At 35.4% G+C, this 16,055-nt stretch overlaps 1 protein-coding gene across 3 annotated transcripts in view; it reads right to left on the bottom strand.

Annotated features, from left to right (window-relative positions):
• The window catches only part of LOC149551562 (uncharacterized), a 63,811-nt gene that overhangs the window by 20,782 nt on the left and 26,974 nt on the right, over positions 1–16,055 (bottom strand). For all 3 annotated transcript variants that reach the window (XM_089787061.1, XM_089787062.1, XM_089787060.1), the window contains 2 exons: positions 4,890–5,012; positions 4,732–4,789 (listed from right to left, as the gene is read on the bottom strand). In XM_089787061.1, the coding sequence (XP_089643187.1) occupies positions 4,732–4,789; positions 4,890–5,012 (181 nt within the window). The remainder of the gene's footprint in view (positions 1–4,731; positions 4,790–4,889; positions 5,013–16,055) is intronic.

The following is a 16,055-nucleotide window of genomic DNA, read 5'->3' as shown; positions in this document are numbered from 1 at the left end:
CGCTCATGTTTGTTGCATCACTAGAAAATCTTTTGGGTATTTTGCTTTCTCTAAAGGTTCCATATGGTGTAGTGAAGTCTCGTGCTTCCTCTACAATCTTAATGGCCCAAAGTGGTCTTTTCTTTGGATTTTGAGTTTCCTCAAGATTAAGATTTTGCATTTCATCTTCAATTTCTTCAATGTTCTCCCTCTAAAACTCAGATTTAGTATTTTCTAAGGGAGAGGGATCTTCAGAACTTAGGGCTCTTTTGAATGCTAAATCTTCTTCAAATATTACATCCCTATTAAGTTCAATGTTTAATCTGACTAGGTATGAAAACCCATATGCTTTAGATGTTTCACTATACCCAACAAAAATACCTTTCCTCCTTGAGGGTTCTAACTTAATTCTCTTTTCTTTTGGGACATGTATATATACACCCAAATATCCTAAGATGGCTTATATTAGGTTTAACTTTAGTAAAAACTTCTTTAGGAGTTTTATCTCTAAGGTGGGAGTGAGGACTTTTGTTTTGAACATAGACAGCAGTACAAGAGGCTTCTCCCCAAACATAATATTCTAAATTTTGATCAAATATCATAGCTTTTGTTGCTTCTATAATTATTCTATTCTATTCTTCTTTACAAAACTCTTAAACAAATCTAAAGTATATTCCCCTCCATTATCTACCCTAAGAGTTTTAATTTTGTGTCCTGATAAGTTTTCAGTTAAAGTTTTAAATTCTTTAAATCTCTTAAGGATTTCTTCTTATTCTTTATATTTTAAAAAGTAGATCCAAGTTTTCCTAGAGAAGTCATCTATAAAAAGTATATTGTACCAGAATCCTCCAAGAGAAGGAACAAACATAGGTCCACATAAATCTGAGTGGACTAATTCCAAAACATTGTTAGTTTTTCTATTGCTATCATGAAATGGACTTTTGGTGTTCATACCCAGAGCGCATCCTTTGCATATGCTTGAATGATATTCAACTTAGGTAACCTAATTACCATCTTCTCCATAGTCGATAAGGTTTTGAAATTTAGATGTCCTAACCTTCTGTGCCATATTTTGTTTATATCAGCAGCTTCATGAATTAAGGCTTGAATGGGTTGACTAGGTTGTGTATTTAATTCATACAAGAAACCCTTTCTACGACCAATCAACTTTGATTTCTTAGATGAAGAGTTCTTAGACCAGGTCATTACTTTACCACTCATGAATGCAACATTATGTCCATCATTTTCAAGTGTTGTAACAAAAATTAGATTCCTCTTTATTCCTGGTACATAGAGTACTCTTTTGAGATGTAGAGAAATACCTGACTTCAGTTTCAAGGTGCAATTCCCAATTCCTTTAACTGAATGAGAGGAATTATCACCATCAACTTCTTCTGATATAACTTCACCATCAACTTCTTCTGATATAGAATCTAGTACTTCTTTGTATCCTGTAATGTGTCGAGATGATCCACTATCAATTACCCAAGCTTTGCTTAATACTTCATTTGATAGTGCAGAATACAATACACAATTCTCAGGATCGTAGATTTCTTCTTTCCTGGTAACATTTGTACAGTTTACTTGTTTCTTTGTATTCTCAAGGCAATTAGATCTATAGTGTCCAAACTTTTCACATTTGAAGCATTTTATTTTGGATAAATGTTTCTTAGGCTTGTCATTTCTTTGATTACCCTTCTTCTTGAAGTGCTTCTTCTTACTTTTATACGAATTTGTGTTGAGAACATGGCGTTCTTCATCTTCAGTTTTCAATTTTCCACCTTTCTTAAGTTTCCTAGATTCTTCTTGAAGGCAATCTCCTTTAAGTCTATTGAAGTCTGGAAGATTGTTTGTAGCACTCACTCCTTGTGAGAATGTTTCCCACGACTCTAATAACCCATCTATAGCCATAAGTGTTAACTCTTTGTCTTCAATTATAGTCTCTATGCTTGCAAGTTCGTCTCTTAGACTCGCCACCCTTGGGAAGTATGAGTTCATAGATTCTCCCTTCTTTATCTGTATATGATTTAGTTACTTTTTTAGTGCAAGGGTTTTAATCGCATTGTTAACCTCATATGCATTTAATAATGCATTCATCATATGAAATGTTATTTGATGTTTCATTAGCATAGGTACTATTTCATTTTTCACTCCATCGAATATGATTTGCATGGCTTTCCTGTTTCCTTTACTCCAGATAGTTTTATTAGGTTCAACATCAGGTTGCTTGGATGCTTTATCAATAAACTGTTTCACATCATTGTCTTCAAGAATCATCATAATTTTGAATTTCCAAGCAACGAAGTGTTCTTTTCCATCAAACCTACCCTCGGGTCTAATTGTGCTTGCCATTAAAGATAGAAGGATGTTGCTAGATATTTAAAGTCTGACTATCAATTTGTAGAGCCTGGGTTCGACTACCAGAGCTCTAATACCATGTAAAGTTTCTACAAATTCTGCTTAAAATCAGACTGAGATAATACCTTCTATGCTTGCTGAAGATGATCTTCTATAATTCAGACTTGTATGAACTGTCTTCAATGGTATAATATCAATTCTGGAAATGTTCCTAGTCTGCAATTATTCGTATAAGGCAGTAATGTAGAAAAGCAGACTTTATTTTGTATTGTGTGCTCTCTATCCTCATACTTGCCCTATGTTTATATTGAACCCAAGAGGCATGTCCTTACACAGGACATGACTCTTCTAGGTCGGCCCTTATCATAAACATATAATAATCTTCCAAGATCACCGTCTATTAGAAGATCAAATTAGATAGAAAACATACTTAACAACTATGCAAACTAAACATTATTTAAATGCTCCTAAATGAGACGCTGATAAGGTTATTTATATAGGGTTATAAAGAGGCAAATCCTACATAAGGGTATCCATGCTTTACCTAGTCTTGTACGATCTGCTATTCAGATCAGTATGTTATTGTAGTTACATAGAATTAACATTCTGCAACAGTCAGCAGAAGAATCTATTATGCCTCCACATCCCATTGTGGTCGATGAGCCTTTCGCACATTGGGGTCTAGATTTTATCAAAATGACAAATCCAGTGTCTAGCATGAGACATAAGTGGATACTCACTACTACAGATTCTTTCACCAGATGGACGGAGGAAACCTCTCTAAAAAAATGCGACAGAGTATGAGATCTTAGACTTTCTGGAGGAAATTATAGCCCAGTTCGATCCCACCAATATTTGTTATATCTGATAATGACAAGGTGTTTTAGGAGTCTGTACCTACTGAGTTCACGCTTTTCTTAGCTGAGTTTATTTGGTTGAGGAACACCATTCATACATTTTTGAACAACTTGTGTTTTCCACTCCCTCAATGTTGAACTACAAACCATTGGCAACCACATTGATTGGATCAATATACAGAAAGTGTATCCTAGGGCCAAAGAACTCCAAATACTAATTACAAACCATCACATATTACAAGCCATGTTCATAACATTCTCTAAATCAAAGCCGTTGAATGTCGGTGAAACAATATATAAATATATGCTTCAGCTTATTTATTTATTTTGTCAATAACATAATTTAATTTTGTTTTCAATCATTTTATTTTTATTTTGAAGGTTGATAAGAATCACTCTGTCTCCAAAGCAGTCAGTTTGAAACAATTTGTGAAGCTTCCATAGGTAATTTTTTATATGGTCATTATTCAACTGGTCCATAAGGAGGCAATCCAACACTACAAAGACCGCAAATATTAGACCGATGATAATAAAAAAAGACCATTATGATAAGGTGGCAGAAGATATTCAAAGAGATAAAATTTAAAAGCAGTCGATATATTTTGTTAAAAAAACAAGAACAATCCAACCATGTACACTCAAACCTAAGCATGCCTGCCAATAAAGTGGTTATCAAAAAACCAATGAGTATGGATGAACAAGTGATTAAAGAATTACATGGGCTTCACTCTGAGTGAATCTGCCAAGCCCCAAGAAAAGTAAAAGATCGAACATGTGACAAAAAGGGAATGTTTCTTTTCTTTCAATTGTCAAAGATGCCTGCTTCAAATACATCACCAGTAAGTCAAAATCTGTAAAGGATTTCGTCAAAATTTGCAACAATATCTTTTACAGAGAAGACCTTAAGAAAAGACAAAATAAAAAATCACAATATCCAACAAACGAGAATCATTTATTCTACAATAATATGTAAAAGAGAGTAGGATGTCAAGGGATTTACAACTGAGATGACAGTTGGATTGACTCGTAAGAAGTTCTGGAATGGGGAATGATAGATTGCAACTTGTACGTGTCATATTGTTTTCATTGTAAAATGGTAAAATAAATCATAGAAAGATTGAAGAATAACCAACTCAAACATATTTTTATGTGTAACTCTAATGGAAATTATTAGATATATGCACATGGATTGAATCTCTGATTCATTTAGAAATCAATTAATGTGAAACCTTAATACTTAAACAGATTTGGGTTATATGCAACCTAACAAACAATCCTTGCCTCGTTGCATTAACAACTAGATTCTAGCTGTAAACCAACCGAAAATAGAATAAGTTTCTATTCCTTGTTTCTAAGGATAATTTCTTACTACATTCAACGAGCATTTATGCTAAAACATCAATTACCAAATATTACAGGAAAGAAGAGATGCAGCTAAAGTGCAGAAACCTATAAAAGAAATCTGGAATTTAATCATGTTTAACTGAATAACCATTGTTTCAAAACAAAACATTTGAAAATTATTTGGAAATCATACCATGAAGTCTCCTTGCAGAAGGACCCTCAGTTGTAGGGAAGCAAGTATTTGCAAGGCTCTGCAGAACAAACAAATCGTTACAAAGACAGCTATGCTGGAGTATTTGGGCATTCGTGCAAAAAAGAAGAAACCTATCTAGGGTGCTCGCCAATCAAAACCTCACAGAGATGACGATTCTTGTCCACAGCAGCAAGATTGCATTTTGTCTTTGGTGGCTTAGATTTGTCCATAGCATCACAGTGTAATGCACCACACATATCTGCCAAGCAATTACCCCGGCTCTGCACCCAGTTTCAGATTTCCCTTATATTCTTATTCCAATGCACTTAAAGCACTAGGAGTTACCACCAAATTCCAGCTTTGAGAGCCAAAGTAAAAACAATTTGAGAACTCTTCTGCAGCAAAAGCAAAGTTCATACATGCGCAAGAAAAAATACAATTCAAACAGTTATAAGGAAACATACAATGGTCTCAATCCCACATTCCCAAGTTCCTTGACAAGTTCAAGTTGGGCAAGATAAACAAATTTAATTAAGAGAAAAGTAAAGTGATAATCACTTCAGATAGACAAACCTATATCATATAACATTCTAATTTGCAATTTTTAAAACATCAATCATGTTTACCCCATCTATCAAAGAGCAAATTGAAAAACATCCAAGAGGACAATGAAAGAAGTGATTTAGAGTAGTGGCCCCAACTACTGGAATGAATTATAGCATTTACAGTTATGCCCAATACTGTCAAAACAGATGTACTGGACTGACAAATGTTTGCAATCAAAAGCAGAAATAGTGTTATCTCCACATAAGCTGATACCCGCAAACTAATATTCATGAATATATCGAGCACACAGCACAAGTTATATATACACAAGACCCAAGTAGTACTTGGTGCAGGGACAAAAGCTCCAGTAGAGTGCAATAAAACCACCACCCTATAATTGAATATAGACTACTTGAATATCCTATGTTACAATTGGTTGTACAGGGGCCGTGTCAAGGTGCATTGGCACTCAGTTTGAGATCTGGTTTGGTCTGGCTGGGGGGTTGATCAGTCTGCAGCATTTTCTATGTGAGACCATCTTTGCTGACTGTAACAGATAAAAAGTTATAAACAAATACTTAATCCTAAAAGGAACTTCTAAATCATTTGGGTGACCAGAATAAACAAGTTCTATATCAGTACCTGCATTATTATTACTATTTTGAAGACCTGTGTGACACTCAAGCCTGAAGGCTACTTGTTGATTATTTTTAATTTTAATATTCAAGTTTGAACAATAAATATTTTAACATGCCATTCAAGTTTTTGACGTATTGACATTGTAGTATGTATAATCTTTATGGAAGCTTGTTTATTATATGATGCTGTGTGGTATTCTGAACTGATTACTGCTCAAAACATGTGTATATTTATACTTTTTATACATTTTCAATTTTGGATGGACTAACACAACCCCAATTAAAATTTAGCCAAATCCACAAACCAAACCAAAACTCTGTTGGGTGGATATTATGCAACTGACAGTTTGAAGGATCAATTGCAAAATAGTGGTTCCAACCACAGCATGTGAGATAGTCTCTCCTAATTAAAGGAGGGCTTCCCTTCTTATTGCCACTTGTATCAACAAAACACATAACTACTTTTATTTACAATAAGATAAAACAGGGCATTACATTTAACGTATTCTCTTATTTCGGAATTAGATGTTACCTGTACTATGCAATCCTTAATAGGCATTATAGTTTACTTACAAAATATTGGTCGGAGCACTAATCCTGATAAATAGAAACTTAGACACAAGAATAACTTTCAGCATACCACCAACTTTTAGTAACCTGGGAGTTCAGGAGAGCTCGATGGCTTGCCATGACTCCTTACCAGATTTCAAGAACAAGAAAGAAACACATGTGCAGCTCAAAGTCTCCAGCACACATTTCACCTTGCATGCATAAATGCAGAAAATAAGAGCAGCAAAAAGTCTGCAAGTTACCTCCTTGATAGAGTGTTCACGATAACTTCAATTTTGATAAACAGTTCATAATCTGCAAGACCAAATCTTAAACCAAAGTATAACTCTGAATGCAATATGTAGGTCAAAGTGTGCAAGATTAAATTCAATCTCTCTTGAACAAAATGCACAAAAGTTAAAACTCGCAATCAACTCTAGAAAATGTTGTCATGTGACAACTTCAATTGGCACAAGTCTCAAAACATCCTGCCTCTTTTTATTGAAAACAATCTGAATTATAAGTAAGCTCAAAATCTCAGAGTGCAGATACAAGCTGATAAAATTTTGTTGTTGTCAAAAGATAAAATTACAAATTGCACCCTCTCATATTTATAGGTGAGAGGATGAGAGAAAAAAAGAGGAAAAAATTCAATCAGCTATGACTTATTCCAAATTGCAGTCCTAACGTAACTTTACTTGTAATTTGTTTATGTGAAATTACAAGTTACAACTTTAAAGGTGATATGATCAGCTATAATTACATCTATTCATTTCACATGTACTCTAGCAAAAAGAAATTACGAGTGTATAAACCAAAGCTATTCTAAGTGTTCAAAGAGATGATACAGGATACTGGCACTCCGAGGAATCCGGGCTTAGCAAAACTATCCTGAACCAAAACAACAACTTGCATTCTCCATTGTTACACATTGCAATGGCCTTTATTGGAAAACAATCTCAGTCTTGAAAGCATTATATGATCCTAACAATTCATGTATTTATTCCCCTCCTTGTATGGCTCTATCATGTTGTTGTTCTTGCATTCTATCATTCTCCAGTCTTGGAGTCTGCTTGCAAAATAAGGCCCATGCCTTGATTTGTTGATCTGGTAAATTGTGTGTGCAAACAGGACTGTCAAGGGAAGAAATAAAGAGATGCCCAAAAATGGGATCATGGGTGAATTTGGGATCTTCGGAAATGAATTGCAAGTTGGGAAGAACATGAGTATTTCATTCGCAAATAAGAAGATATTATTGCACTTTACATACACAATGGAAGTAAGCCAACTTGGACATGTAATCGGGTCTCAAAGAACCAATTTTAAGTTTATTTAGGACTGCATTCAGATTTTGTAAGATTAACTGCAAGTTTTGGGAAGAACCTTATATTTTACAAGTGTAAAATACTAAAATAACATATTACGAGTGGGGAGTGTTGTCGGTAAATTCTATATTGTAGCTGACAAGTAGAATAGTATCTGAACGGACGCGTGATGGTTGAGTCACCCCTTCGGGAAAGTATATGTACACTGTCTAGAAGGGACTATATCATCATCATTGTAATGAGTATAATCATATTGTAAGCATTGAAGTGCATATTGGATATATGAATAAAGTATCTGTTCTATGTCATCTCTTACTATACTACATGCGATAAGTATCCTTTTACCTTGTACGGTAAACAAGGAGAAGAAGGTTGGACATTGCAAGTGTAAATACTAAAATATACCTCGTAAGGCTGCATTTCAGGATATGGCCCTTTGAGGAATCGAGGCTTAGTGAAAGCATTTTATCTAGCAACAAAGTCTGCACTCTTTATGGTGCGTGTGTTTAGTTTATGAAAACAATCTTCCCTCTCCTGTGGGTAAATCTAGTTCTTTAGGAGAAGTTCTCTGCATAGCTGATGTTGAAAAACTCGAGAGTATAGGAACATTTCTGCTTGGATATGAACGGCCTTCCTCTAATCCATTTGTGTCCATCATCCTTAAAGCCATAGATTGCTGTTGTGTCCAGGAAAGTGGCAGACCCTTTGATGTTGCAACTGTCTTCATTATCACTGTATTAGTCATTATATTCTTATCCATTAAGCACATACAATGGATCAAAATAGTGAATGAATCTAGAATGATGACTGATATCAAACCACCTTCAGAAGCAATACTAAAGCAAGAACCATTTCCAGAAAGAAAAGAACATATTCCAACACATGGGAAACTTCTTTCCCATTGCAGAACATGAATTTGCCTCACATTTTCACTAGTAACCTCCAGGTAAAGTGAGATTTTGTCTTATTTTCTATAGTGCAAAGAAGACATGAAAATGGCACTTAAGCATCCCAACCTCTAACAGACTCATTTTCATGCCCAGCCATGTAAATCCTTTGCAGATTCATACTCTTCTTAAATGATGATGAACCATGAATTCCCCCAGCGACAGGTGACTTTGCACCTAAAGGGAAATCAGATGATACAGTGATTTGCAAGGTTCGTTGTAACTAATATGTGTTTACATTCTCAGGTGTAAGAACAAATGTTGCATTTTCTGCTTGTACAGCAACAGACTGGGAAAGAATGGAACACTTGTCTTCTTCTAAGCTACGTAAAACCTCTGATATGATAACCCCATCACATGCTTGTAAATGGCCTAGATTTGCTGCATTGTTACCATCTGATGCACTTCTGGAACTTGATAAAAGTGTCATGCCTATGCAAGATCCATGGAGTGGCATATGAAGGTGTGAAGTGCAAGTCAAATTGTAATCCAAATCTTGGTATACTGTAATGAAATAACTTGCACAATCGAAGAGATAATATGAATTATTCTATAATACTTGATAATAACTGAGAGTAATAGACCACTTCGAGTGGGCAACCTCCAAATATCTCCAATGAGAACACACTTCACAATGTGATCTTGAAATAAGACTCACAATCTCCTATATATACCTAATTATGCTTAGGCTGAATAGACACAACCCTACATAACACCTAGGCCAACCTACCTACCTAAATAATGATATAGTACTGATAACATGACTTAATTAAGGATTAAGATAGCCACAAGTTGACTATTCATGATAGCCACAAGTTGACTATTCATAACCCTATATACACCAATATTAAGGGCGTAGCATGCCCCATCTCTTCAAAGAAGCATTTTCCTCAATGCTAACCAAGTGCGGATTCTTTTGAATGAGCTCCTCATCCTCCCATGTGGCCTCTTCAACCAGTAAATTCTTCCATTGGATGAGATACTAGGTGAGGATTCTATTCCTCAAATTCTTCGTGCATGTTTGAAGAATGCACTTTGGTTCCAAAATTATTCTTCCTTCTTCATCAAGCTCTGGTAGTACTGTTTGAGTAGGAATATTCTGCCCATTTACGTTCTTCAAACATGAAACATGAAAAATTGGATGTATCTTTGTCGTTGTTGGCAACTCTAGCTTGTAGGCAACACTACAAATCATGATTTGGTATGGTCCATAATATCTTGGAGACAACTTATTATTCCTTTTTTGTTGCTTCATTGAGATTTGTTTATAAGGCTGCAATCTCAAGAAGACCCAATCCCCAACTTCAAAATTTCTTTCACTAACATCTGTTGTTTCATTCGATTTTGTGCCGTACATAAATTCTCTTTGAGTCCTAAAAGTACCTATTGTTGATGAAGCAAGTGGTTCTCTACTGCCTGAACTCTTGGTGACACCTTTAATGATGATGTGATGGAAGGAGGATGATATCCATAAAGTGCCAAAAATGGCGACATTTTTTATGAGCTATGAAAAGAAGTATTGTACCACCATTCTGCAAGAGGTAGCCAATCTACCCATTGAGATTGTTTCTCTGAAGTGAAACAACGTAGATATCCTTCCAAATATTTATTAACAACCTCAATTTGCCCATCTGATTGAGGATGGTATGAAGAACTATGAGCCAATTGAGTACCCAAACATGAGAATAAATCTTTCCAAAAGTGACTAGTAAAGATAGGATCACGATCACTAACAATAATCTAAGGTGTACCATGTAGCTTTTGGATATTCTCCAAGAAAACTTTTGCCACTGTACTTGTTGTAGAAGGATGTGATAATGCAATGAAATGTGCATATTTAGTGAGGGGGTCAACTATTACCACGATGGAATTATGGCCTTTAGATTTGGGAAGCCCTGTGATGAAGTCCATGGATACCTCTTCCCAACGCTGGCTAGAAATAGATAAAGGTTGCAAGAGACCTGGTGTCTTAATTGTCTCCCCCTTATTTCTTTGACAAACCAAACTTTCACCTACAAATGTTTGAACATCACCTTTTAGCCCTTCCCAAAAAAAATCTTGCTAGACCCAAAGATGTCTTCAAAAATCCTGAATGACCACCAACTGGGAACTCATGTAGCTCTGTGAGAATCTTATGTTTAAGAGTGGAATTCATGCAGAGATACAAGCACTCTTTATACCAAAGAATATCCCCCTTTAAACAAAACTTATCTGAAATACTAAGATCACTTTTTACTTGTTGGAGGAGATTACTTGTTGCAACATCATTTTTCCACTCTACTTTGGCTTCTACCACCCAATTTGCTTGTAATATTGAAAGGGCACACAATAAGGCTTCATCTTTTTCATCCTTCCTAGAAAGCACATCGGCCACAATATTTTCCTTCCCTTTCTTATATACAATCTCAAAGTCATATCCCAACATCTTAGTGACCTATTTTTGTTGCTCTTCCGAAGATAGTCTTTGTTCCAAAAAATATTTTAGGCTATCATGATCTGTCTTAACCTTGAAGTGTTGGCCCATTAAATAAGGACTTTATTGTTTAACTGCGTGAAGGATTGCTAGCATTTCCTTCTCATGTATAGGTTTGAGTTGATTTTTACCTTTTAATTGACGACACTCAAGAGCAATTGGTTGACTTTCTTGCATGAGAACTGCTCCTATCCCATTTCCAAAAGCATCACATTCCACAATGAATTGCTTGGTGAAGTTCGGAGTTGCAAGCACTGGAGTTGTACACATAGCCTTCTTCAATTGCTCAAATGCTACATTAGTAGATTCATTCCAATGAAAAGAATCCTTCTTCAATAAAGTGGTGAGGGGTGCCGTTATACGACCATAATTCTTCACAAATCTTCTATAGTACCCTCTCAATCCCAAGAAACCCCTCAGCTTCTTAATGGTTTTTGGAATATGCCATTCCATGATAGCCTTCATTTTGTTAGGGTCCACCTTTACTCCATGTGAAACTATGTGTCCCAAATACTCCACCTCCTTAAGACCAAAAGCACACCTAGATGGCTTAGCATAGAGTTGACGATCTTCAAGTAATTGTAATGCTTGATCTACATGCTGCAAATGTTCTTCCCAAGTCTTACTATAAATCAATATATCATCAAAAAACACTAACACGAACTTTCTCAAGAACTTCTTAAAAATGGAATTCATCAAACTTTGGAATGTAGATGGTGTATTGGTAAGACCAAATGGCATCACCAAAAATTCATAATGACCCTCATGAGTTTGCAATCCTGTCTTACAAATATCTTCCTCCTTAATCCAAATTTAGTGATAACCCACTCTAAGATCTAACTTGGTAAAATACATAGCTCCATTTAATTCATCTAGTAAATCATCAGTGACAGGAATAGGAAACTTATCTTTAACGGTGTACTTGTTGAGCACTCTATAGTCTGGACACATGCACCAAGTTTCATCCTTCTTATGCACCATCACCATAGGTGAGGAGTAAGGACTTTGGCTATGCCTGATAATTCCTGCCTCCAGCATTTTCTCAACAATTTTTTTCTCTCACTTTTTTTTATGTGTGGATACTTATAAGGCCTAATGTTTGGTGGCTGGTTCCCTGGAACTAGTTGTATGGCATGGTCATGATCCCTCTTAGGAGAAAGTCCTTTAGGCATATCTCCAAGAATCACTAAGTGACGATCAATTATTGCTTGTAAATTTGGAGGAGTAAGAGCATTAGATTGAGAGACTTCTAATGAATATAGTTGGGCCACAAATCCATCCGCTCCTTTCTTAAGCAACGTTTGCATTTGATGAGAGCTTACCATCTGTGGGGAATTTTCCTTCAACCCGCTTAGCTCCACTATCTTTCCTTTTGATTGAAATCTCATGAATAGTTCTTGGAAGTTCATCTCAATTGTTCCCAATGTAGTAAGCCATTGTACTCCCAAAACAATATCTACTGCACCCATGGATATCGCATACATTGGGGTATCAAGTTGATAATCTCCATTGATAATTTGATTCTATGACACTTCCCTGAATAACTAACTATACCCCCATCTACAATCAAAACCTGAAACTCTAGGGTTGGATATATAAAACAATTTAGAAGAGTTGCCAACTTTTTGTTGATAAAATTATGAGTACTACTTGAGTCGATCAACACTGTTACTTTCTGCTTCTTTAAGAAACCCACTACCTTGAGAATTTGTGGAGCACTAAAACCTGAAAGTGCATGACAAGAAATGATTGGTTGAGAATCATGTGATTCCTCACTTGACTCCCTATCCTCCTCTAATATGGGTTCATCCTCTTCTTCCTCACTTGGACCTTCCATATAGAACAATTTCTTTTCACTACATTTATGTCCTCAACTATATTTGCTATCACAATTGAAACACAACCTCAATTTGTTGTCAAGTCAACCTAGTAGGTTGAGGAAGAGAAGGTGTTGAATATCCTTTTTCTCTTGTCACATTAGCCCCTTGCTTTTTAGGAATCAAGAACTTCTCCTCTACCCTATGTGCCAATATAAAAGACTTGTTTACTGAGCTAGGACTAAACATGCATACCTCATGCTAAATGTGGTCTTTGAGACCACCCAAGAATAAATCATTCATGTTCTCCTCTGTAATTGTATCCACTCTTAAGGATAGAATTTGAAATTTCTGAATATAGTCCTTAACTGATCTCGTTCGTTGAAACTTAGCAAGTTGGCTAAAGAAGTTGTCTGTCACACTATTGCTATATTGTGCTTGGAGTTCTTCTGTAAAAATTGACCATGATACAGTGAGATCCTTTTTCCTCCAATGAGTACAAAGCCAACGATACCAAATGAATTGATCTGGTTCTAGATATAAGGAAGCCATTGTGATCTTTTGTCCATATGGGGTTTGATGTACTTCAAAAAAAATCTCCATTTGGTTTATCAATGTTAAGAGGATCCTTGCCATCAAACTTGTGCATATCCACATGGGAAAAAAAATTCTTAGATCCCATAGGAGTATTAAAATTTGTGTCATTATTAGTCGACTTGAAGGTTTCACCTTGATTGCTTGAGAACTCCTTCCTTGGTTCATTCATATAGGTGCCTAACAAGCTTCGTATATCTGATATATCTCCTTGTAAGTCGCACATATCCCTCTTAACCTCTTCCTCGAACAAACTTATTTCCCCATTGGGATTACTATCCTCTGTTGTTTCCCAATCCTTATCAAAGGATTTCCCCAATGTGGTAGCATCCTGTTTGCCTCTTTTTGGAGGCCCCGTCATGATGGAAACCAATATTTTTGAAATAAATCACACAAATGAAATGTAAATTTTCTGATTTTTTAAATTTTTTTACTGTAACTTACTAGGGCCAAGATACCCTTACTCAAAAACAATCCAAAAAATCAGCAAATTTTCTGCCTTGAGAGCGAATTTTCCTAATTTTGCAATAACTTGCTTATTTTTTCTTCAATTTCTCCAAGCTTTGAAATGTAAGTTCCTCTACTATGTATTCAATGACCCAATACAAGTTATACTCCAATTCGGCAGGATGTGAGAGATATGTAGATCTCAATAAATTGTGTAGAAATAGTAATTCTACAATAATTTTTGCTCTAATGTGCTCCAATTCCTTTGAAATTTGGACTATAGCTTCTTTAATATGGTCTTCAAAAACCCTTTAAAAATCTTTTTCGCTAAAATCTAAAAATTATGCTCTTCCCAAAATCACCTCCAATGTTGAGAAAAATCTTGCCTCTATGGTGCCAAGATCATGCTTTGATACCACTTGTAATGAAATAACTTGCACAATAAAAGAGATAATATGAAATATTCTATAAATAATTGATAATAACTAAGAGTAATAGGCCACTTCGAGGAGGCAACCTCCAAATATCTCCAATAAGAACACACTTCACAATATGATCTTGAAATAAGACTCACAACCTCCTATATATACCTAATTATGCTTAGGCTGAATAGACACAACCCTACATAACACCTAGGCCGACCTACCTACCTAAATAATGATAACATGACTTAATTAAGGATTAAGATAGCCACAAGTTGACTATTCATAACCCTATATACACCAATATTAAGGGCGTAGCAAATACAATTACAACAAAGATGTTGAAAGGAAGTAAAGCCATCGTGAAGTATGTTTCAGATCTTCAAAAAGAACATTGGAAATTTAAAACTATTTATTGGATCCTCTCAATCTAAACAACAAAATATGGCACAGATTGAACATGAAAATCCTAACCTCACGAAATTGATCTCAAACATAAGAGCATGTAGAGACCCATTTTTGACAAAAAGGTGCCATGAAAGAGACCATGATCAGAGCATGAAAACACAAAATGAAGAGCCAAAATCACAAAGTAAACAAAGTAAAACCACAAACGAATAAGAAAACACATTAAAGAGGCATGAAAACAAAATAAATGACAAATGCACAGAAAAAAACAATAGATAAGATGCTAACAATGCCCAAGAAATGCTTCCCCTAAATGAGAAACGATAATTAAAAACTCATTAGAAATGCATAAAAATGTGAACTAGGACACACGTCTTTCATTGAAATCGCACGAAAAATCATTCAGTTACTGAAATGGGAGGAAGATTACTAAAAACAGCTCACAAAACCTGGGAATGCAGATTTATCAAACCATTAGAGACAAATAAAACCCAAATATGACTTGCAATCTCTCTTTAAAATACATTTTTCAGTTCATACCATAGTTTAAAGACTCGACAAAGCACTAGAAAACTGAAAACAATTTTACTCACATAAAAACATAAAGAAACTGAGGCATTTAAAGAATGTAAGAGCCAAAATTGATACATTACGCATATCATATGAATCTCAAACACCCATTATATGAATTATCATCATAGTTGCAAACTTTAAAATGTATAACAGCATAAGTTTATAAATACTTACAAAATTAGATATAATGATATGTCCAAATGTATTTTGCTGATTCAATGTTGATTCTTCAAACTCTCCACACCCTAGAACCCTGTTCTGACAGAGCAAAGACCAAATGCGACAAAAAGTGAAAAAAGGCCTTTTTATCACTTGGCTGGGCATTTGTTTGGGTAGCACAAGTCAATCAGAAAAACCCGTGAGGCCCACCGAAACACTTGCACAAGTAAATGGAAAAGCTTGTGAGTCATTGGGGAAAGACTCACTTGGACTCAGCTTGCGAGTCGATGGCAAGTCAACTTGGCTCGCCATTGGACTCGTGAGTCCACACAATTTTTTGATCTATGGTTCAAACTGTATTTCAGGTTACAGAGCAAATCAAATAAGCACTTTAGGTTTTATTTTGGGTTCCATGGCCCCTGCTTC

This window comes from Cupressus sempervirens, chromosome 6 (assembly GCF_028749045.1).
Source record: "Cupressus sempervirens isolate cs-2001-9-10 chromosome 6, ASM2874904v1, whole genome shotgun sequence".
Lineage (NCBI taxonomy): Eukaryota > Viridiplantae > Streptophyta > Pinopsida > Cupressales > Cupressaceae > Cupressus > Cupressus sempervirens.
This window is presented reverse-complemented; position numbering and strand designations above follow the sequence as displayed.